This window comes from Dendropsophus ebraccatus, chromosome 3 (genome assembly GCF_027789765.1).
Source record: "Dendropsophus ebraccatus isolate aDenEbr1 chromosome 3, aDenEbr1.pat, whole genome shotgun sequence".
NCBI classification, from domain to species: Eukaryota; Metazoa; Chordata; class Amphibia; order Anura; family Hylidae; genus Dendropsophus; species Dendropsophus ebraccatus.
Genome location: NC_091456.1, coordinates 190,559,716 through 190,584,866, shown reverse-complemented (window position 1 = coordinate 190,584,866; position 25,151 = coordinate 190,559,716). Strand labels below are relative to the sequence as shown.

General features: G+C 44.1%; 3 protein-coding genes across 3 annotated transcripts; all 3 read right to left on the bottom strand.

The window, feature by feature from the left end:
- Positions 1 to 780: 780 nt before the first annotated feature.
- LOC138786796 (zinc finger protein OZF-like) lies at positions 781 to 3,416 on the bottom strand. Its single transcript, XM_069963855.1, has one exon. The coding sequence runs from the start codon at positions 3,337 to 3,339 to the stop codon at positions 2,326 to 2,328; it is 1,014 nt and encodes a 337-aa protein (XP_069819956.1). The 5' UTR covers positions 3,340 to 3,416; the 3' UTR covers positions 781 to 2,325.
- Positions 3,417 to 16,449: 13,033 nt separating this feature from the next.
- LOC138786804 (oocyte zinc finger protein XlCOF6.1-like) lies at positions 16,450 to 18,885 on the bottom strand. Its single transcript, XM_069963865.1, has 2 exons — positions 17,652 to 18,885; positions 16,450 to 16,565 (listed from the first exon to the last, which is right to left on the bottom strand). The coding sequence occupies exon 1, from the start codon at positions 18,676 to 18,678 to the stop codon at positions 17,749 to 17,751; it is 930 nt and encodes a 309-aa protein (XP_069819966.1). The 5' UTR covers positions 18,679 to 18,885; the 3' UTR covers positions 16,450 to 16,565; positions 17,652 to 17,748.
- A 2,870-nt stretch (positions 18,886 to 21,755) lies between these two features.
- Positions 21,756 to 22,788, bottom strand: LOC138786617 (uncharacterized). The gene is made up of 2 exons (XM_069963598.1): positions 22,362 to 22,788; positions 21,756 to 21,883 (listed from the first exon to the last, which is right to left on the bottom strand). The coding sequence occupies exons 1-2, from the start codon at positions 22,786 to 22,788 to the stop codon at positions 21,756 to 21,758; spliced, it is 555 nt and encodes a 184-aa protein (XP_069819699.1).
- Between the last annotated feature and the right edge of the window lie 2,363 nt (positions 22,789 to 25,151).

Below are 25,151 nucleotides of genomic sequence, written 5' to 3'. Positions count from 1 at the left end.
TTAAGTATCTAAACTTCTTATTTCATCCTTGTTGTTTTCATTGTTTGCCGTGTTCTGTATGTCTTTTATAACCAAGTATTGTTCATTTTAATGCATTAAGCCTAAAAGTTTGATGGTTTGTCTTGTACCCTAAAACAAACCTAGTTATCTCTGTGAAGAGTGTATATACGGTGTGTGACCGTATATTGTATGACTGGGTGGGTTACTGTACCGTGTGGGTGTCTCCTTGCGAGTGGAACACTTCTGGGGTTCCCTGTCTCCCCAATAACGTAACAGATGGGTCACGTGTATGACAACAGCCGGTGGGTCCCAACATAGCAGAGTTCTGTGTATGTGCTTCATAGGTGTGTGTTTGGCAGTGGTCGGTGGGTCACGTGTACGACAGCGACTGCTGGGTCCAGACATAGCGAAGTTTTGTGTTTGTGTTGGCCAGCGAGCAGGGAGTGTTTGTGGCAAAAAGGGTGTCTGGTGCCTGGGTGTGCAGAAGGCGGCAGGTGGCGATTTACGCTCAAGTTACGGCACGGGAGGGCATAAACGCATGAGTGCGGGAGGTGAATTGACCTGTAGGTCTAGCGCAACCCGGAGAGCCCAGAGTTCCCAAACCCCTCCAAACTTCTTCTCTTTTCTTCTCCCCCCTTTTGGTCTTTGGCTTGGTCCTTTCCCCCCTTTACGTTAGGTTTCCCCTCCTCCTAGTCACGGGACGGCCGGGCTTGAGTCGTGGATCCCTGACAAAGATTTTCTACCATTAAGGACATGAGGCCATCACTCTGTTCACATCGGTTTATTACACTGCTCACAAAAATAAAGGGAACACTCAAATAACACACAGATCCAAGTGAATGAAATATTTTCATTGAATACTTTGTTCTGTACAAAGTTGAATCTCTTGACAACAAAATCCCACCACAACCCAGCAGCAGGACCGCTACCTCCGCCTCCGTGCAAGGAGGAACAGGAGGAGCTCTGCCAGAGCCCTGCAGAATGACCTCCAGCAGCCACTAATGTGCATGTGTCTGCACAAATGGTTAGAAACCGACTCCATGAGGATGGTATGAGGGACCGACGTCCACAGATGGGGGTTGTGCTCACAGTCCAACACCGTGCAGGATTCTTGGCATTTACCAGAGAACAGCAGGATTGGCAGATTCACCACTGGCGCCCCCTGTGCTCCTCACAGATGAGAGCAGGTTCACACTGAGCACATGTGACAGACGTGACAGAGTCTGGAGACGCAGTGGAGAGCGATCTGCTGCCTGCAACATCCTTGAACGATTTGGCAGTGGTTCAGTAATGGTGTGGGGGAGCATGTCTTTGGGGGGACGCACAGTCCTCCATGTGCTGCCAGAGGTAGCCTGACTGCCATTAGGCACCGAGATGAGATCCTCAGAGCCCTTGTGAGACCATATGCTGGTGCGGTTGGCCCTGGGTATCTCCTAATGCAGGACATTGCTAGACCTCATGTGGCTGGAGGGTGTCAGCAGTTCCTACAAGATGGAGGCAGTGACGCTATGGACTGGCCGCCCGTTCCCCAAACCTGAATCCCATTGACCAAATCTGGAACATCATGTCTCCTCCATCCACCAACGTCACGTTGCAGCACAGACTGTCCAGGAGTTGGCGGATCCTTTAGTCCAGGTCTGGGAGGAGATCCCTCAGGAGAACATCCGCCATCTTTTTGTGGGATTTTGTTGTCAGCACATTCAGCTTTGTACAGAACAAAGTATCACTGAGAAGATTTAATTCACTCAGGTCTAGGAGGGGTTATCTGAGGGGTCACTGTATTTTTTAAGCAGTTTATGTTGATAGGATTATTCTTTTTTATCCAGGCTTTAGGATTGTTCCCTTATGTTTGTAGTCACTGTTTGGATATGATGAATGGAATAAAGGTCCAGCAGGTAGTATGACACCATCTCCTGCACACAACACTTCTCACTTCTATCCTCTTTCCCCTCCAGCTGCTCCTCTCTATTACTTCCATCCTCTATGTGTCTTATAGTGTTCAAAATGTGTTATTTGGCCTACTAAAGCGTGTATATACCTATGGAGGACACTGGGTGAGGGGCATGGGCACGGCCATCTTATGGACAGAATCACCACAAAGCAGGACGGCACAGGCTGTAGGAGGAGAGGCTGATTATAGCTCTATGGGGTACACAGGGAGCTGCTGTCAGTAAGTGCAGTGAGTACAGTTACTAATACTATACACTGAACTATTTTACTAGATTTTCCTTCATAATCATTTAGAATTCTTTAGATTTATTTACCTCATTGTGAACAAGATAATGGCTTCTCCCTTTTCTTTTTTCAATTAAAACATTTCCCACACTATGAACATAAAAAGGGCTTCTCCACTGTGTGAGTTTTCAGATGCTGTACAAGATTTCCTTTCTGAGCAAAACATTTCCCACATTCCGAACATGAAAATGGCTTCTCCCCTGTGTGAGTTCTCAAATGACTTACAAGTTGTGATTTCCGATTAAAACATTTCCCACATTCTGAACAAGAAAATGGCTTCTCCCCTGTGTGAGTTCTCTGATGCACAACAAGGTCGGCTTTCCAATGAAAAACTTTTTTACATTCCGAACATGAAACCGGCTTCTCCCCTGTGTGAGTTCTCCGATGTGTAACAAGGTCTCTTTTCCGATTAAAACATTTCTCACATTGCGAACATGAAAATGGCTTCTCCCCTCTGTGAGTTCTCAGATGCACAACAAGCTGTGATTTCTCAATAAAACATTTTTTACATTCCGAACATGAATATGGCTTCTCCCCTGTGTGATTTCTTTGATGGATTACAAGACCTGTTTTCCCAGCATAACATTTGCCACATTGTGAACATGGAAATGGTTTCTCCCCTGTGTGAGTTCTCTGATGCACAACAAGATCTGATTTCTGATAAAAACACTTCCCACATTTCAAACATAAAAATGGCTTCTCCCCTGTGTGAGTTTTCTGATGCTGACCAAGAGATGATTTAGAAATATAACATTTACCACATTCTGAACATGAAAATGGCTTCTTCCTTGTAAGATATTTTTCATGTTGTAAATCTGAAACCTGAGTCTTTCCTGTATTTTCTCTTTGCTGTTCATCGTCTTCTCTGTAAATGTCAGCTTGCTGTGATGGAGCAGAAGATGGGACTTGTATAACAGGATGAGATGAGAGATCTTTGCTGTGAGGGGCTGAGGGTGTATCTGGGATAGTGGACGGCTCCTCATATGTATCTTGTGTGATATGATCCTCTGAGGAGATCTGATGTCCCCCTGAGCTCCTGGTAGAATCATCTGCAAAGGAGAAAACACCATTTCTCTGATTTCCCAGTAATAGAAGCTTAAACATATTGCAGACATGGAAAGTTACTCTTTTTTATGTAACATAATAAGAATGATCAGATCTGTTCCCATCCACAGGAAGTGTCAGGGAGAAGAATCTAAAAGCTGGAGGCCGGGGAGATGACGTCCTTAGTAGGAAAAATAACAAACTCTTTCCAAATTGAAAAAATGTAAATATAACAATATTTATTTGTATAGCGCCAACAGGTTCTGAAGCTTTTTTTTTTTTTACACACACAATACAGAGGTTACATTTAAATATTATAGAATTAAATAATTAAAATATATAAAAACAGATACAAAGGGAGTGAGAGACCTGCTTGCAAGAACTTACAGACTAGGAGGACTGGGGGGGGGGGGGGGGGGGGAACAAGACGCAACAAGTGCTTTATTTGCCGATGGTCCAGCCATTATACATAGTCAGAAAGTGGCGATAAGTGTTGGGTGAGCCAGTCACCGGCCAATGTCTGAGTACAGGGAATACATACATGGAACAAGAGGAGATATAGGGTAGAAGGCGAGGGGATAGCAGAGGGAAGACAAGATTAGGGAATGTTATAAGCCTGAGGAGATGAGTCTTCAGGACATGTCTGACACTGTGGGTGTTGGAAATGAGTCTGAGGTCTTTGGGTAATGAATTCCAGAGAAGTGGTGCAGCACGAGAGAAGTCCTGGAGGCCGGAGTGAGAGGTTCTGATTATGGAAGACATTGGTGTAAGATCATTAGCAGAACGTAGAGCGCAGGTAGGATCGGAGGTGGAGATGAGGGAGGAGAAGAATGGAGGGGCAGAGTTGTGGAGAGCTTTATGGGTGAGAGTGACTGGTACAGGGGGAGACATCAGTGTAACGGCTGGAGAGGAAGATGAGCCTGGCTGCTGCATTCAGGATAGACTGGAGAGCGGAGAGCTTAGAAAAAGGAAGAGCGATTAGTAGGGAGTTACAGTAGTCAAGACGAGAAAAGATCAGGGCGACAGTAAGTCTGAGCTGTGTCAGCGGGGGGAAAAAGGCGGATTCTGGGGAGGTTTCTGAGATGTAGGTGACAGGAGCTGCAAGAGCTTGGATATAGGGAGTAAGAGATAGATCTGAGTCCAGCATAACCCCCAGACATGGAGCTTGATAAACAGGAGTGATGCTAGTACCACAGAGTAAGAGGGAGATGTCGGAATTGGGTTGGTTAGAGGGAGGGAATACAAGAAGTTCCATTTTAGAAGGATCAAGTTTGAGAAACAGGGAGGTCACAGTATTAGAGAGAACAGAGAGACAGTGATAATGTCACGGGAAGAGAAGTATAGCCGGCTGTCATCAGCATATACTGTAGATAGTAGTTAAAAAATAGGACTACTGACCCCGTACATACCAATAACCTGCTGGACCCCAACCAACATGGCGTTATTGGGGGCAGATCACAACTTAATAAGAGAGAGAGGAGTGTTTGGGGGGGGGGGGGGGGGGGTGAGAATTAGCGCCAAAGCATTTTAGTTCTCACTGAACATCACTGTCAGTCATTACCGAGCCATGTCTGTGAGCGCTGGGACTTTCTCTGTTTGGTCTCTTTTTGAACAAAGAAAAGAACAAATATCGACACGAAGGGAACATGGAGCACAGCTCGGCCGGATGTATAACACTGATGTAACTATATAATTATACAAAATAAACAAAATAAATAAATAAAAGTGAGTATATTATATAACTGCTTGTGATCACATCCCCTTTCGATTTCTTTAAAAATGTTTCATGTACCGGCCTGCACTGCTGGAGTGAGGAGCAGCTTAATGTTGTACAATTTATACTGTATTATTGCAACTTGGTTGTTTTCTGACCATCATATATCTGGAACCACTGATGCTACAGCGGTTTGCAATAAATTAGAATATCATCAAAAAGGTTTTTTTTCTTTTCAGTAATTCAATTCAAAAAGTGACCTCATATATTCCATAGAGTCATTACATACATTACATTAAATACTAACTTTTGGGTTTTTCTTGGCTGTAATCCATAATCATGAACTTTAACAGAAATAAACGCTTGAAAAAGTTCACTCTGTATGTAATGATTCTATAGAATATATGAGGTCACTTTTTGAATTGAGTTACTGAAAAAAACCTTTTTGTTGATATTCTAATTTATTGCAAATCACTGTATATGTCATGTTGGAATCACCTTTAGATGTTTACTGTACTGTATGCTTTATTATTCTGCCTTTACTTGTCAATAAAATGAGTTAAAAAAATCACAACAGGTACGCTGTAAGATGAGGACAGTCACTATAGATGCAGCAGCATGAGACTGATAGTGATATATTGTCCGCTGGGACTGTGCTGTATATTAGAATTTAGGCTGAATGATTATATAGCTGGAAAACTGACAGGACACAGAACTTATAATATTCCACACAGAATAGTTACAGCCGGAGACTGAGGAGAATGTGTGACTGTTCTCTGCATTTAGTGGTCACTACTCACCTGGGCGGTTACCTGTAGTGATGTCCTCCTTATACTGCTCATCACTGCTGTCATCTGTCTCCTCTTCTTCTTTTATTATTATCTTGTCCATCGCAATATTATGGCTCAGATTCTTCTCTGTATTAATTTCCTCCTTATACTGCTCATCACTGCTGTCATCTGTCTCCTCTTCTTCTTCTTTTACTATCTCGTCCATAGCAATATTATGGTTCAGATCCTTCCCTGTAGTGATGTTCTCCTTATACTGCTCATCACTGCTCACATCTGTCTCTTCTTCTTTTACAGTCATATCTGTAGCATTGATCTCAATTAGATCTTCCCCCTGATTCATAAGATGTGAGAGAAATATTGTAAAAGTCATCAGACAGTAGGAGAAGTCAGGTGGGATGTACAGATCATAGGGAACATCTCCATCTACCTGATCCTGATCCTGTGGGAGAAGAGGACGGGGACATCTCTCTGGTGCTGTTCTCTTACTGGATCTGACTGGAGGGAACACATACAGAGACTGAATTCATTCTTTCCATCCAGATAATACAGAGAGGAGGTGTGTATATAGTCCTGTCTATTACCTGCTGATGGGAGGGGCTGCTGATCCTCCAGCATCACATCCTTGTACTGATCCTTGTGTCCTTCTACATACTCCCACTCCTCCATGGAGAAATAGACCGCCACGTCCTGACACCTTATAGGAACCTGACACACACAATGATCACACAGTCATCCCCCCCACCCCTCCAGTGGTGTTACTGTATAATGTCCCAGCATTCCCAGCAGCCACAGTCTCACCTCTCCACTCAGCAGCTCCACCATCTTGTTGGTGACTTCTAGGATCTTCTCTTCCTCCATTTCCTCATGTATCAGGGGCCCCGGGATTGGGCTCAGGGTTCTTCCCCATCCTTCACACCCAGGGGCCCCACAGCGCCCACTAGAGGACTTCTTCACTACTGTGTAATCCTATGTATGGAGAGACACATTACTATCACTCCATTCATTCCAAGAATCCCTCACCTCTCCAGTCCTATCCATCTGTTATTCCATAGATAAGAATGATGTCATGATGACATCACTCCCAGAATCCCTCACCTCTCCAGTCCTATCCATCTGTTATTCCATAGATAAGAATGATGTCATGATGACATCACTCCCAGAATCCCTCACCTCTCCAGTCCTATCCATCTGTTATTCCATAGATAAGAATGATGTCATGATGACATCACTCCCAGAATCCCTCACCTCCCCAGTCCTATCCATCTGTTATTCCATAGATAAGAATGATGTCATGATGACATCACTCCCAGAATCCCTCACCTCCCCAGTAAGCAGGAAGAGTATGTGTAGGGTGAGGGTTATTATCCTCTCGGCCATCTTGTCTCTGTCTCTCTCCATGGTTGATGGGTCGGTCTCTTATATAGAAGATATCAGCAGAGGATCCTGGAGAGATGAATAGAAAGTAGAGGATACAATGTATAATAACGAAGGTGAATAAAAAGTACAAGAGGTGAGCAGTGACCCAGCATTAGTACATACTGTGGGCAGGGAGCGGGCGGGACAGTCCAGCAGCAGCTGATAAGTCAGGAAGTCGCCTGCAGAGCTGTACAGGAGTCGTGTGCTTCCAGGACCTGCCATGATGTCACAGTCATGTGATCAGTCACATGGAGGAGGAGGAGTCACATGATCAGGGGCTGCTGCTCAGTGTATGCAGGACTCTGCTGTGCTGGATGAGCTGAAGTGATGTGTATGCAGCAGAGCTGTGTGTGTGTAATGTACATGTAGCTGAGCTGTATGTGTGTAATGTACATGTAGCTGAGCTGTATGTGTGTAATGTACATGTAGCTGAGCTGTATATGTGTGTAATGTACATGTAGTTGAGCTGTATATGTGTAATGTACATGTAGCTGAGCTGTATATGTGTAATGTACATGTAGCTGAGCTGTATGTGTGTAATGTACATGTAGCTGAGCTGTATGTGTGTAATGTACATGTAGCTGAGCTGTATATGTGTGTAATGTACATGTAGCTGAGCTGTATGTGTGTAATGTACATGTAGCTGAGCTGTATGTGTGTAATGTACATGTAGCTGAGCTGTATGTGTGTAATGTACATGTAGCTGAGCTGTATATGTGTGTAATGTACATGTAGCTGAGCTGTATATGTGTAATGTACATGTAGCTGAGCTGTATATGTGTAATGTACATGTAGCTGAGCTGTATGTGTGTAATGTACATGTAGCTGAGCTGTATATGTGTAATGTACATGTAGCTGAGCTGTATATGTGTGTAATGTACATGGAGCAGAGCTGTGTATGTGTAATGTACATGTAGCTGAGCTGTATATGTGTAATGTACATGTAGCTGAGCTGTATATGTGTAATGTACATGTAGCTGAGCTGTATATGTGTAATGTACATGTAGCTGAGCTGTATGTGTGTAATGTACATGTAGCTGAGCTGTATATGTGTAACGTACATGTATCTGAGCTGTATGTGTGTAATGTACATGTAGCTGAGCTGTATATGTGTGTAATGTACATGTAGCTGAGCTGTATGTGTGTAATGTACATGTAGCTGAGCTGTATGTGTGTAATGTACATGTAGCTGAGCTGTATGTGTGTAATGTACATGTAGCTGAGCTGTATGTGTGTAATGTACATGGAGCAGAGCTGTGTATGTGTAATGTACATGTAGCTGAGCTGTATATGTGTAATGTACATGTAGCTGAGCTGTATATGTGTGTAATGTACATGTAGCTGAGCTGTATGTGTGTAATGTACATGTAGCTGAGCTGTATGTGTGTAATGTACATGTAGCTGAGCTGTATGTGTGTAATGTACATGTAGCTGAGCTGTATATGTGTGTAATGTACATGTAGCTGAGCTGTATATGTGTAATGTACATGTAGCTGAGCTGTATGTGTGTAATGTACATGTAGCTGAGCTGTATGTGTGTAATGTACATGTAGCTGAGCTGTATATGTGTAATGTACATGTAGCTGAGCTGTATGTGTGTAATGTACATGTAGCTGAGCTGTATATATGTTTAATGTACATGTAGCTCAGCTGTATATGTGTAATGTACATGTAGCTGAGCTGTATGTGTGTAATGTACATGGAGCAGAGCTGTGTATGTGTAATGTACATGTAGCTGAGCTGTATATGTGTAATGTACATGTAGCTGAGCTGTATATGTGTGTAATGTACATGTAGCTGAGCTGTATGTGTGTAATGTACATGTAGCTGAGCTGTATGTGTGTAATGTACATGTAGCTGAGCTGTATGTGTGTAATGTACATGTAGCTGAGCTGTATATGTGTGTAATGTACATGTAGCTGAGCTGTATATGTGTAATGTACATGTAGCTGAGCTGTATGTGTGTAATGTACATGTAGCTGAGCTGTATGTGTGTAATGTACATGTAGCTGAGCTGTATATGTGTAATGTACATGTAGCTGAGCTGTATGTGTGTAATGTACATGTAGCTGAGCTGTATATATGTTTAATGTACATGTAGCTCAGCTGTATATGTGTAATGTACATGTAGCTGAGCTGTATGTGTGTAATGTAGCTGAGCTGTATATGTGTAATCTACATGTAGCTCAGCTGTATATGTGTAATGTAGCTGAGCTGTATATGTGTAATGTACATGTAGCTGAGCTGTATATGTGTAATGTACATGTAGCTGAGCTGTATATGTGTAATGTACATGTAGCTGAGCTGTATATGTGTGTAATGTACATGTAGCTGAGCTGTATATGTGTGTAATGTACATGTAGCGGAGCTGTATATGTGTGTAATGTACATGTAGCTGAGCTGTATATGTGTAATGTACATGTAGCTGAGCTGTATGTGTGTAATGTACATGTAGCTGAGCTGTATATGTGTGTAATGTACATGTAGCTGAGCTGTATATGTGTGTAATTTACATGTAGCTGAGCTGTATATGTGTAATGTACATGTAGCTGAGCTGTATGTGTGTAATGTACATGTAGCTGAGCTGTATGTGTGTAATGTACATGTAGCTGAGCTTTATATGTGTGTAATGTACATGTAGCTGAGCTGTATATATGTGTGTAATGTACATGTAGCTGAGCTGTATGTGTGTGTAATGTACATGTAGCTGAGCTGTATGTGTGTGTAATGTACATGTAGCTGAGCTGTATATGTGTAATGTACATGTAGCTGAGCTGTATGTGTGTAATGTACATGTAGCTGAGCTGTATATGTGTAATGTACATGTAGCTGAGCTGTATGTGTGTAATATATATCTATACTATAGTAACTTAGACATAAAGGGGTATTCCGCTCAAACATAACTTTTCATATGTTGCTGCCTATGGTGAGACTAACAATTCTTTCCATACTTGTTATTATCTATTCAGTCTCCTTGCCCCAGTTCTAAACTGCTGCTTTCTGCTAAAGACACAAAAATCTGAGTATGAGCTTTTCTCTCTGTCTCCCCGCTCCCTTCTAAGACGGCTGATGTAAACAAGTCCCTGGCAGGCTTTGGCTATGTTCCCACTACTTTTTTTTCCTGTTTATTTTTTTTTTTTAAATGACACCAGTTATTTTGCAGTTTGGTCGCCTGTCAGTGCTATGATGGCTAATGATGTATTTATTCTAGGTCAGTGTGTGTCTTTAAAGGGAACCAATCACACACAAATTGGCCATAAAGATAAGGAAACGTGCTGGTACATCAGCCAGCACGCTTCCTAACCATCCCCCTGTCCCCTCCGTCCCATGAACATTCAGCCCGCAAAGTTAGTTTAATAGTGTCCCGCGCTGTATGCAAATTACCATGTAAGTAGTCAAGGTGGGCGGGCGGCTGGTCAAGTAGTCCCGGTGGGCGGGGGCTTCGTCATGTAGTCACAGGCTCCTGGGCCGCCTCCGGTGCTGTAATCACGCCCCTCCGGGCGTGTTGTAAAGCGGCTCCTGGTGACGTCACTCGGGGGGGGCCGGCATTGCACGTCGGCCACGCCGACGTCTTTACTAAGCTGCGCGTGCGCAGTACAGTGGGTGAAGCCGCTGCTATACTACGCCGCGCAAGCGCAGTACAGCAGCGTCTTCTCAGGCTGCACTGCGCATGTGCAGCTTAGTAAAGACGTCGGCGTGGCCGACGTGCAATGCCGGCCCCCCCGAGTGACGTCACCAGGAGCCGCTTTACAACACGCCCGGAGGGGCGTGATTACAGCACCGGAGGCGGCCCAGGAGCCTGTGACTACATGACGAAGCCCCCGCCCACCGGGACTACTTGACCAGCCGCCTGCCCACCTTGACTACTTACATGGTAATTTGCATACAGCGCGGGACACTATTAAACTAACTTTGCGGGCTGAATGTTCATGGGACGGAGGGGACAGGGGGATGGTTAGGAAGCGTGCTGGCTGATGTACCAGCACGTTTCCTTATCTTTATGGCCAATTTGTGTGTGATTGGTTCCCTTTAACTGAAAAGTCCATTGAATTTAATAGTAAAGACGGTGAGAAAATGTGTAAAAAAAACTAAAAAAATACCGTCTGTTGTTTGCAAAAGACATCTGGGAATAATTATCATTATTTGTTTGATGTCCGTGCAAACAACATCCATCGGTGCTCTAGGACGGCTGAATGTCTGTGGAGGAAATCTAGAACCTCAGCAGATTTCATTCACTACAAATTCACCCTCAAATCTTACTACTCGGCCCTTCACCTCACCAAACAGGCTTACTTTACCTCTCTCATCTTCACTCTCAAACAATCCAAAGCGCCTTTTCAACACCTTTAACTCTCTTCTTAAAGTGAATATACCATCAGGCCCGGGCTGAAGCACTGGAGGCGGATCGACCAACCCCCAGTGGGAGGAAACCCCCGCCCCTCGATGATACAGCTCTATTGATTCTAATGGAGCAGGGTCATAGAGGGGCGGGGGTTTCCTCCCACTGGGGGTGGGTCGGTCCGCCTCCAGCGCTTCAGCCAAGGCCTGATGGTACATTCACTTTAAGCCCAAAGTTCAGACACCCATCACTGACCTCTGCGCTGAAGACCTGGCCTCCTCTTCAAAACCAAAATTGATACTCTCCGCTCCGATATCACCTCCCTGCCCCAAAGTCCCATAGCTCCTATTACTTCTCTCATAGATCCCCTTCCTTCTCCCACTCCCTCATCACTCTCCTCTTTTGACCCAATGACAGAGGAAGAAGTCTCTAAGCTCCTCTCATCCCACTATCTGCCCTAGTGACCCTATTCCCTCACACCTCCGCCAGTCCCTCTCTCCCGCTGTCACTTCTCACCTCACCAAAATATTCAACCTCTCCCTCTCCTCTGGGATCTTTCCCTCCTCGTTCAAACACTCTATTACAACCCCTGGTAAAAAGTATGGAATCACCAGTCTTGGATGAGCACTCATTCAGACATTTCATGCTGTCAAACAAACTCAGATCAAAAACCTGATACAATATTAAGGTCATTCCAAAGTGCAACTTGTTGGCTTTCAGGAACACTCAAAGAAATGAAGAGAAAACATTGTGGAAGTTAGTGAATGATACGTTTATTGACCAAGCACAGGGAAATAAATATGGAATCACTCAATTCTGAGGAAAAAGTGTGGAATCACTCAAATTGGAGGTAGAAAAAAGGTCACACCCAGTCTATTTCCTTTCCCTAAATGGACACCTGCCCCAGATTAGATGTGCCCGTTAGTCTGCAGTTAAAAACACCTGCAGTCATGACACCTTGGAGGGCTGCTGGACGAAGTGGAGTGGCGAGAACCATGGCTCCAACAAAAGAAATGTCCCTTGAAACAAAAGAGAGGATTGTGAAACTTGTTGAAGAAGGTAACCCTTCACGCATGGTTGCTAAAGATGTGGGCTGTTCACAGTCAGCTGTATCCAAGATATGGACCAAATACAAACAGCATGGAATGGTTGTTAAAGCCAAGCGTACTGGTAGACCAAGAAAGACATCAAAGCGTCAAGACAAACAACTTAAGGCCATTTGTCTTGAAAACCAAAAAAGTACAACTAAACAGATGAAGCACAAATGGGAGGAAGCTGGAGTCAATGTATGTGACCGAACCGTAAGAAATCGCCTAAAGGAGATGGGATTTCTATACAGGAAAGCTAAACGAAAACCAGCATTGACACCTAAACATAAAGAAACAAGACTCCAATGGGCTAAGGAGAGGCAATCATGGACTGTGGATGACTGGATGAAAGTTGTCTTCAGCGATGAGTCAAGAATCTGCATTGGACAAGGTGATGATGCTGGAACTTTTGTTTGGTGCCGTTCCAGTGAGATTTATGAAGAGGCCTGCCTAAAGAAAACAACCAAATTTCCACAGTCCTTGATGATATGAGGCTGCAGGTCAGGCAAAGGCACTGGGGAGATGACTGTGGTTAATTCTTCCATCAATGCACAAGTTTACATTGACATTTTGGACAGTTTTCTCATCCCTTCAATTGAACAGATGTTTGGAGATGATGAAATAATTTTCCAAGATGACAATGCATCGTGCCATAGGGCAAAAACAGTGAAGGCATTCCTTGAAGAAAGACACATTCAGTCGATGTCATGGCCTGCAAATAGTCCAGATCTCAACCCAATTGAAAACCTGTGGTGGAGATTGAAAAAAAAATGGTCCACAAGAAGGCTCCAACCTGCAAAGCTGATCTGGCCACTGCTATCAAAGAGAGTTGGCACCAAACTGATGCAGAATACTGTTTGTCACTCATCAAGTCCATGCCTCAAAGACTGAAAGCGGTTATAAAAGCCAAAGGTGGTGCAACTAAATACTAGTGATGTATTTTGAATGGTCTTTTGTTTATGTGTTTTTCATGATTCCACACTTTTTTCCTCAGAATTGAGTGATTCCATATTTATTTCCCTGCGCTTGGTCAATAAAAGTGTCATTCACTAACTTCCACAATGTTTTCTCTTTATTTCTTTGAGTGTTCCTGAAAGCCAACAAGTTGCACTTTGGAATGACCTTAATATTGTATCATGTTTTTGATCTGAGTTTGTTTTACAGCATGAAATGTCTGAATGAGTGCTCATCCAAGACTGGTGATTCCATACTTTTTACCAGGGGTTGTATAACCCCACTGCTGAAAAAACTTCTCTAGACCCCTCCTGTGCAGCCAACTATCGGCCTGTTTCTAATCTCTCCTTCATCTCCAAACTGTTGGAACGTCTTGTCTACTCTCGCCTAACCCGCTATCTCTCTGATAACTCTCTTCCCCTCTACAGTCTGGTTTCCGACCCCTTCACTCCCCTGAAACTGCTCTCACCAAGGTGTCAAACAACCTCCTGAAGGCCAAATCACAGGGAAACTGCTCCTTGCTGATTCTCTTGGATCTCTCAGCAGCGTTTGACACGGTGGACCACCAGCTCCTCCTCTCCATGCTCAGCTCTCTTGGCCTCAAGGACTCTGTTCTTTCTTGGTTCTCTTCCTACCTCTCTGACCGCTCCTTCAGCGTATCCTTCTCGGGCTCTACTTCTTCTCCCTTACCTCTCTCTGTTGGGGTTCACCAGGGGTCAGTCCTGGGTCCTCTCCTCTTCTCCCTCTATACAGCCCCCATCGGACAGACCATCAGCAGGTTTGGCCTGCAATACCATCTTTATGCTGATGACACCCAGCTATACACTTCTTCCCGCGACATCTCCCCTGCCTTCCTGCGATATACTAGTGACTGTCTATTCGCAGTCTCTAACACTATGACCTCTCTATTTTTCAAACTTAATCTTTCTAAAACTGAACTTCTTGTATTCCCTCCCTCTAACCAACCCAAACCCGACATCTCCCTCTTACTCTGTGGTACTAGCATCACTCCTGTATATCAAGCTCCATGTCTGGGGGTTATGCTAGACTCAGATCTATCTCTTACTCCCTATATCCAAGCTCTTGCAGCTCCTGTCACCTACATCTCAGAAACCTCCCCAGAATCCGCCCATTTCTCACCACTGACACAGATCAGACTCTGACTGTCGCCTTGATCCCTTCCCGTCTTGACTACTGTAACTCCCTACTAATTTTCATATATAATCAACCCTTGCATTGTGTATATCGAGGCTATACCCTTGCTAAGTTCTTTTATTTGTAAAATTCTCCCTTAATGACACAGGGCGTACATTTACGCCCTCACTGCCTGGGACTTAACGCAAGAGGACTTAAATATACGCCCTGGCACGGTCCTGGGCGCTAGCCCGCCCCATAGCGGGTGAGGATGGGCTGCTATCTGCAGCCAGGCCCTCACCCTCAATGGTGGGCCACTGCGATTGCGTGGCCGCCCTCAATTACCACTTAAACGCCACGATCACGCCGTGACCGTGGCGTTTAGGTATAAGTGACAGGAGCATGGGGGTGTCTGCAGGGCTCCCGATCGCATTTCCTGACTGGTCTCTTTCCTGGAGGTCTCTTACCTTCCTCCGTGCAGTCCTCAGATCGGTCCTCTGATTCAGCCTGCCACAGGCCACAGGCAGGCTGAATCAGAAGATCACAGATAACACTGATCCCTGCAATGCTATGGCATAGCAGGGATCAGTGTTACCGATCCAATGTATGTAAATGATAGTGTAAAAGTGTAAAAACATAAATCAATAAATGTTTTTACAAAATGCCCCAAAGCCCCTCCCCCAATAAAAGTGTAAATCACCCCCCTTCCCATTTCATACATAAAACACATAGAAAGTAATAAAGTTAATTAACATATTATATACCGTAGCGTGCGTAATCGTCCAATCTATTAAAATAAAACAATACTTTTCCCACACGGTGAACGGCGTGAAAAAAGCGGTAAAAATACGCAGATATTGCTTTTTTTAATGTCATTTTTTGTATAAAAAATAAAAAGCGATCAATACGTTTGATCTAGAAAAAGATGTTACTAATAAAAACTAGAGATCATGATGCAAAAAATGACACCCCATAGGTGTCCCCCCCCCCCCCGTAGGTGAAAAAATAAAAGCCCTATAAAAGTCACAATAGGACCATTTTAAATATTTGCAAAAAAAAAATTAAAGTGACACTGTCACCCCCTTTGTGCATTCTGACATCTTTACACAGGTGTAAAGGGTAAATTTAGCGTTTTTCATACCTTATTTCATATCCTACGTCATGGTGCTTGTTCAAGTAAAAAGTGTCCTTTTATCAACTGCAGATTGTATTAAGTGGGCGTGGCCTCGCGGCAGTAGTGCCACTTAGTCCCGCCCACAACAGCACCGTTGGCTCCGCCCCCTCACTGGCAATTGGAACAGGCTGGCCGAAAGGTCTAGACCTCACCCCCTTTACGTCGGCCAACCAATGAGCGTCAAGGGGGCGTGATCAACTATGCATTTGTGGGCGTGGCTAAGTGGCGCTAATGCCACGAGGCCATGCCCACTTAATACAATCTGCAGTTGATAAAGGGACACTTTTTACTTTAACAAGCACCACGACGTATGATATGAAATAAGGTATGAAAAACACTAAATTTACCCTTTACACCTGTGTAGAGATGTCAGAATGCAAAAAGGGGGGGACAAAAACGAAAACGCAAAAGTGACAATTGGCCCGGTCCTTAAGGCCATTTCAGGCTCTGTCCTTAAGGGGTTAAAATACATCGGAACCTTTACTAGTGATTTTTACTTACCACTACGCTACTCCAGCTTTCAGGAATAGCGTATCTTTACGCCGATGAAGCGTGCTCCAACGTGATGACATCACACGCTAGAAGGATTACTCCGCTCCTCCACACCGCCGGAGCCCTGTACTTCGGTCCCGGATGGGGGTTATTGTTCACCAGCATGGTAAGCAACGAACTGCACCTACACAGGATTACAACCACACACATTTAAACTGATCATGCACTTCAGCAACTGTCATCTCATACTTACCCTGCGATCAGTGTGCCTAACTACTAGAGATGAGTGAACCTGAAGCATGCTCGAGTCGATCCGAACCCGAACTTTCGGCATTTGATTGGCGGTGGCTGCTGAAGTTGGATAAAGCCCTAAGGCTATGTGGAAAACATGGATATAGTCATTGGCTGTATCCATGTTTTCCAGACAACCTTAGAGCTTTATCCAAGTTCAGCAGCCCCTGCTAATCAAATGCCGAACGTTCGGATCGATTCGAACCCGGTTCGCTCATCTCTACTAACTACCCTTTTGTATATATTTATTTATTCATTTATGTGGAGATATACGGTTATTTATGTATTCATCTACTTATTCACAACTTATGAGCTTTGGGGTCACACGGACTTATGGATTGATGAACTTTATGTATGTCCTTAGTCTTTGTTTACATATTGATGTTGTGCCACGATGTGCCATGTGCATATGTTTGTTTACTTTTTTTCCCACGACCCCCTGAGGTCACTGACCCGGAAGTCTAATATAATGTCATTAAGATGTGCCTATATATTGCTCATGTAGTGTCTGCTCTGTATGCTTGAAAAAGGCCCATGTTAGATGATATAGGGCCGAAACGCGTTGCAAATAAAGAGTAGGATTATTTTTCTTTTTAATCCAGGCTTTAGGACTGTTCCCTTATGTTTGTAGTCACTGTTTCCATATGATGAATGGAATAAAGGTCCAGCAGGTAGTATGACACCATCTCCTGCACACAACACTTCTCACTTCTATCCTCTTTCCCCTCCAGCTGCTCCTCTCTATTACTTCCATCCTCTATGTGTCTAAAATATGTTATTCGTGGCCCATTCGTGGGGGAGGGGCATGGGCACGGCCATCTTATGGACAGAATCACCACAGAGCAGGACGGCACAGCCTGGAGGAGGGGAGGCTGATTATAGCTCTATGGGGTACACAGGGAGCTGCTGTCAGTAAGTGGAGTGAGTACAGTTACTAATACTATACACTGAACTGTTTTACTATAAAATGCAGATTTACCTTCATAAAGATTTAAAGTTCTTTAGATTTATTTACATCATTGTGAACAAGATAATGGCTTCTCCCTTTTCCTTTTTCAATTAAAACATTTCCCACACTATGAACATGAAAAGGGCTTCTCCCGTGTGTGACTTCTCTGATGCCTAACAAAATTTGCATTATGAGTAAAAGATTTCCCACATTCCGAACAAAAAAATGGCTTCTCTCCTGTGTGAGTCCTCTGATGCGCAACAAGGTCTGCTTTCCAAAGAAAACATTTTTTACATTCCGAACATGAAAACGGCTCCTTCCCTGTGTGAGTTCTCCGATGTGTAGCAAGGTCTCTTTTCCCATTAAAACATTGCTCACATTCCGAACATGAAAATGGCTTCTCCCCTCTGTGAGTTCTCAAATGCGTAAGAAGACATGATTTCTCATTAAAACATTTCCTACATTCCGAACATGAATATGGCTTCTCCCCTGTGTGACTTCTTTGATGGATAACAAGACCTGTTTTCCCAGCATAACATTTGCCACATTCTAAACATCGAAATGGTTTCTCCCCTGTGTGAGTTCTCTGATGCACAACAAGAGATGATTTCTGATAAAAACATTTTCCACATTGCAAACATAAAAATGGCTTCTCCCCTGTGTGAGTTTTCTGATGCTGAACAAGACCTGTTTTCCCAGCATAACATTTACCACATTCTGAACATGAAAATGGCTTCTCCCCCGTAAGATATTTTTCATGTTGTAAATCTAAAAACAGAGGCTTTCCTGTATTTTCAATTTGATATTCATAGTCTTCTCTGTAAATGTCAGCTTGCTGTGATGGAGCAGAAGATGGGACTTGTATAACAGGATGAGATGAGAGATCTTTGCTGTGAGGGGCTGAGGGTGTATCTGGAATAGTGGACGGCTCCTCATATGTATCTTGTGTGATATGATCCTCTGAGGAGATCTGATGTCCCCCTGAGCTCCTGGTAGAATCATCTGCAAAGGAGAAAACACCATTTCTCTTATTTCCCAGTAATAGAAGCTTAAACATATTGCAGACATGGAAAGTTACTCTTTTTTATGTAACATAATAAGAATGATCAGATCTGTTCCCATCCACAGGAAGTGTCAGGGAGAAGAATCTAGAACAGGCATGTCAAACTCTGGCCCGCGGGCCAAATATGGCCCGTTGTGCCATTATTTTTGGCCCACCAGGCAATTCAGGGTTTGAATTACATCTGGCCCATCATGGCTACTATATGAGACTACGGGGAAGAGCAGGCTACTTTATAAGAGACTATGGGGGGCTGGCTACTATATGAGACTACAGGGAAGAGAGGGCTACTTTATAAGAGACTATGGGGAACTCGCTACTATATGAGAATATTGGGGAGGGCTGGCTACTATATAAGACTATGGGGGAGGGCTGGCTACTATATGACACTATTGGGGGGGCTGGCTACTATATTAGAGACTATGGGGCAGGGCTGGCTACTATATGAGACTATGGAGGAGGGCTGGCTACGATATGAGACTATTGGGGAGCGCTGGCTACTATATGAGATTATTGGGGAGGGCTACTATATAGGACACTTGAGGGGCTGGCTACTATTTGGGCAATTTTGGTTGGGTTGGCTACTACATGGGGCAATATTGGGGGGGGGCTATTACATGGGTTGGGGTTTAATCATATCATAGCAATTTATCATGTCATTTATCATAGTGCACAGTGCTGGGAGACGCACACCACTGACAGTGCCAGGAACGCCACATTTGCAATAATTATCAAGGTTGGCCCGCGACTTTGTCTAATTTTTTTATTGTGGCCCACTGTGTATTGAAGTTTGACACCACTGATCTAAAAGCTGGAGGCCGGGTGGATGACGTCCTTAGAAGTAAAAATAACGGAACTCTTCTCAAATTAAAAATAATTATTATTTTTATAGCGCCAACAGATTCTGCAGCTTTTTTTTTTTTTTTTTTTTATACACACAATACAGAGGTTACATTTACACATTATAGAATTAAATAATTAAAATATATAAATAAAGATACAAAGGGAGTGAGATATCTGCTGGCGAGAGCTTACAGACTGGGAGGACTGGGGGGGGGGGGGGGAGACAAGACTCAATAAGTGCTTTATTTTCCGGTGGTCCAGCCATTATACATAGAGTCAGAAAGTGTCTATAAGTGTTGGGTGAGCCAGTCACCCGCCAATGTCTTGAGTACAGGTAATACATACATGGAACAAGAGGAGATATAGGGTAGAAGGCGAGGGGATAGCAGAGGGAAGACAAGATTAGGGAATGTTATAACCCTGTAGAGATGAGTCTTCAGGACATGTCTGACACTGTGGGTATTGGAAATGAGTCTGAGGTCTTTGGGTAATGAATTCCAGAGAACTGGTGCAGCACGAGAGAAGTCCTGGAGGCCGGAGTGAGACGTTCTGATTATGGAAGATGTCGGTGTAAGATCATTAGCAGAACGTAGAGCGCGGGTAGGATGGGAGGTGGAGATGAGGGAGGAGATGTATGGAGGGGCAGAGTTGTGGAGAGCTTTATGGGTGAGAGTGACTGGTACAGGGGGGAGACGTCAGTGTAACGGCTGGAGAGGAAGACGAGCCTGGCTGCTGCATTCAGGATAGACTGGAGAGCGGAGAGGTTAGAGAAAGGAAGACCGATTAGTAGGGAGTTACAGTAGCCAAGACGGGAAGGGATCAGGGGGACAGTAAGAGTCTGAGCTGTGTCAGTGGTGAGAAATGGGCGGATTCTGGAGAGGTTTCTGAGATGTAGGTGACAGGAGCTGCAAGAGCTTGGATATAGGGAGTAAGAGATAGATCTGAGTCCAGCATAACCCCCAGACATGGAGCTTGATGCAGACGAGTGAGACTAGTACCACGGACTGAGAGAGAGATGTCGGGTTGGTCAGAGAGAGAGGGAGGGAATACAAGTTGTTCCATTTTAGAAAGATTGTTTGAGGAACGGGGAGATCATAGTGTTAGAGAGAGCGGATAGACAGGGATAATGTCACGGGAAGAGGTGTATAGCTGGCTGTCATCAGCATACAGATGGTAGTTAAAAAATAGGACTATTGATCCCCTACATACTAATAACCTGCTGGACCCCAACCAGCATGGTGTTACTGGGGGCAGATCACAACTTGAAAAGAGAGAGAGAGAGAGAGAGAGAGGAGTGTTTGTGTGTGTTGGGGGGGGGGGGGGGGGGGGGGGGGGCGCCTTAGACAAACCAGGAAGTGAGGCGCCTTAGACAAACCAGGAAGTGAATCAGCGCCGGAGTTGTCCTTTAAAGCGATTCTGTACCCACAATCTGACCCCCCAAACCACTTGTATCTTCGGATAGCTGCTTTTAAACCAAGATCTGTCCTGGGGTCCATTCGGCAGGTGATGCAGTTATTGTCCTTAACAAACAACTTAAACTTGCAGCCCTGTGTCAAGAGTGGCCTAGAGTGTGTGTGCCCAAGCCTTTCTCCGCCTTTTCCGTCCCTCCTCCCCGCCCTCCTCATCATTAGGAATGCCCTGGGCAGTATTTTTCCTATTCATCACCTATCTGAACACTGCACAGGTGCCTTAATGATCCCACTCATGTGCTGTGTTCACACAGGTGATGAATAGGAAAAATACCGCCAGGGAATTCATAATGATGAGGAGGGCGGGCAGGAGGGGCAGAAAGGCGGTGCAAGGCTTGGGCACACACACTCTAGGCCACTCCAATTTGACACAGGACTGCAAGTTTAAGTAGTTTTATAGGACAATAACTGCATCACCTGCCGAACGGACCCCAGGATAGATCTTTGATTAAAAGCAGCTATCCGAAGGTACAAGTGGTTTGGGGGGGGGGGATTGTGGGTACAGAGTCGCTTTAAGTCTGTTAATCATTAATCTGGAGTTGCAGTTTCTGTATAAGCTATAATATATTGGGAGAATATAGAACCAAACCGTCTACGCTGAATAGTGGTGGGAATAAAGGGCCATGAGGTCTTGTCGGAGGCCTTTCCTGCATCTACACTAAGTATAATGGTCAAAGGTCATAACTCAGGCATTGAAAAATTCTCGATTCTACTAACAAGCACTCGAGCATTTTAGTTCCCGCTGAACATTACTGTCAGTCATTACCGAGCCATGTCTGTGAGCGCCGGGACTTTCTGTGTTTGGTCTCTTTTTGAACAAAGAAAAGAACAAATATCGACACAAAGGGAACATGGAGCACAGCTCGGCCGTATGTATAACACTGATGTAACTGTATAATTATACAAAATAAATAAAAAAAGTGAGTATATTACATAACTGCTTGTCAAAACCACTGTTGATTTCTTGTGCCGACCTGCACTGTTGGTGTGAGGAGCAGAATACTGTTGTACGATTTAAACTGTGACATTGTAACTTGGTTGTTGTTTAATCAACATATATCTGGGATTTGATGCTATATGCCATGTTGGAATCACCATGAAATGTTTTCTGTATTGTATGCTTTATTATTTCTGACTTTACTTGTCAATAAAATGAGTTAAAGAAAAAATCCCAACAGGCACGCTGTGATGAGGACAGGCGATATATTGTCCGCTGGGACTGTGCTGTATATTAGAATTTAGGCTGAATAATTATATAGCTGGAAAACTGACAGGACACAGAACTTATAATATTCCACACAGAATAGTTACAGCCGGTGACTGAGGAGAAGGTGTGACTGTTCTCTGCATTTAGTGGTCACTACTCACCTGGGCGGTTACCTGTAGTGATGTCCTCCTTATACTGCTCATCACTGCTGTCATCTGTCTCTTCTTCTTTTATTATCTTGTCCATAGCAATATTATGGTTCAGATCCTTCCCTATATTAATTTCCTCCTTATACTGCTCATCACGGCTCAAATCTTTCTCCTCTTCTTCTTTTACTATCTCGTCTATAGCAATATTATGGTTCAGATCCTTCCCTGTAGTAATGTTCTCCTTATACTGCTCATCACTGCTCACATCTGTCTCCTCTTCTTCTTTTACTATCTCGTCCATAGCAATATTATGGTTCAGATCCTTCCCTGTAATAATGTTCTCCTTATACTGCTCATCACTTCTCACATCTGTCTCTTCTTCTTCTTTTACTGTCATATCTGTAGCATTGATCTCAATTAGATCTTCCCCCTGATTCATAAGATGTGAGAGAAATATTGTAAAAGTCATCAGACAGGAGGAGAAGTCAGGTGGGATGTACAGATCATAGGGAACATCTCCATCTACCTGATCCTGATCCTGTGGGAGAAGAGGACGGGGACATCTCTCTGGTGCTGTTCTCTTACTGGATCTGACTGGAGGGAACACATACAGAGACTGAATTCATTCTTTCCATCCAGATAATACAGAGAGGAGGTGTGTATATAGTCCTGTCTATTACCTGCTGATGGGAGGGGCTGCTGATCCTCCAGCATCACATCCTTGTACTGATCCTTGTGTCCTTCTACATACTCCCACTCCTCCATGGAGAAATAGACCGCCACGTCCTGACACCTTATAGGAACCTGACACACACAATGATCACACAGTCATCCCCCCCACCCCTCCAGTGGTGTTACTGTATAATGTCCCAGCATTCCCAGCAGCCACAGTCTCACCTCTCCACTCAGCAGCTCCATCATCTTGTTGGTGACTTCTAGGATCTTCTCTTCCTCCATTTCCTCATGTATCAGGGGCCCCGGGATTGGGCTCAGGGTTCTTCCCCATCCTTCACACCCAGGGGCCCCACAGCGCCCACTAGAGGACTTCTTCACTACTGTGTAATCCTGTGTATGGAGAGACACATTACTATCACTCCATCCATTCCCAGAATCCCTCACCTCTCCAGTCCTATCCATCTGTTATTCCATAGATAAGAATGATGTCATGATGACATCATTCCCAGAATCCCTCACCTCTCCAGTCCTATCCATCTGTTATTCCATAGATAAGAATGATGTCATGATGACATCACTCCCAGAATCCCTCACCTCTCCAGTCCTATCCATCTGTTATTCCATAGATAAGAATGATGTCATGATGACATCACTCCCAGAATCCCTCACCTCCCCAGTCCTATCCATCTGTTATTCCATAGATAAGAATGATGTCATGATGACATCACTCCCAGAATCCCTCACCTCTCCAGTCCTATCCATCTGTTATTCCATAGATAAGAATGATGTCATGATGACATCACTCCCAGAATCCCTCACCTCTCCAGTCCTATCCATCTGTTATTCCATAGATAAGAATGATGTCATGATGACATCACTCCCAGAATCCCTCACCTCTCCAGTCCTATCTATCTGTTATTCCATAGATAAGAATGATGTCATGATGACATCACTCCCAGAATCCCTCACCTCCCCAGTCCTATCCATCTGTTATTCCATAGATAAGAATGATGTCATGATGACATCACTCCCAGAATCCCTCACCTCCCCAGTCCTATCCATCTGTTATTCCATAGATAAGAATGATGTCATGATGACATCACTCCCAGAATCCCTCACCTCTCCAGTCCTATCCATCTGTTATTCCATAGATAAGAATGATGTCATGATGACATCACTCCCAGAATCCCTCACCTCCCCAGTAAGCAGGAAGAGTATGTGTAGGGTGAGGGTTATTATCCTGTCGGCCATCTTGTCTCTGTCTCTCTCCATGGTTGATGGGTCGGTCTCTTATATAGAAGATATCAGCAGAGGATCCTGGAGAGATGAATAGAAAGTAGAGGATACAATGTATAATAAAGAATGGGAAGAAAAAGTACAAGAGGTGAGCAGTGACCCAGCATTAGTATATACTGTGGGCAGGGAGCGGGCGGGACAGTCCAGCAGCAGCTGATAAGTCAGGAAGCCGCTGGTAGAGCTGTACAGGAGCCTGTGCTTCCAGGACCTGCCATGATGTCACAGTCATGTGATCAGTCACATGATCAGGGGCTGCTGCTCAGCGTATGCAGGACGAGCTGAAGTGATGTGTATGTAGCTGAGCTGTCTGTGTGTGATGTGTGTAGAGCAGAGCTGTGTATGTGTGTGTTATATATGCCTGCAGCTGAGCTGTATATGTGTAATGTACATGTAGCTGAGCTGTATATGTGTAATGTACATGTAGCTGAGCTGTATATGTGTAATGTACATGTAGCTGAGCTGTATGTGTGTGTAATGTACATGTAGCTGAGCTGTATGTGTGTAATGTACATGTAGCTGAGCTGTATGTGTGTAATGTACATGTAGCTGAGCTGTATATGTGTGTAATGTACATGTAGCTGAGCTGTATATATGTAATGTACATGTAGCTGAGCTGTATATGTGTAATGTAAATGTAGCTGAGCTGTATGTGTGTAATGTACATGTAGCTGAGCTGTATATGTGTAATGTACATGTAGCTGAGCTGTATGTGTGTAATGTAAATGTAGCTGAGCTGTATGTGTGTAATGTAAATGTAGCTGAGCTGTATGTGTGTAATGTAAATGTAGCTGAGCTGTATGTGTGTAATGTACATGTAGCTGAGCTGTATAT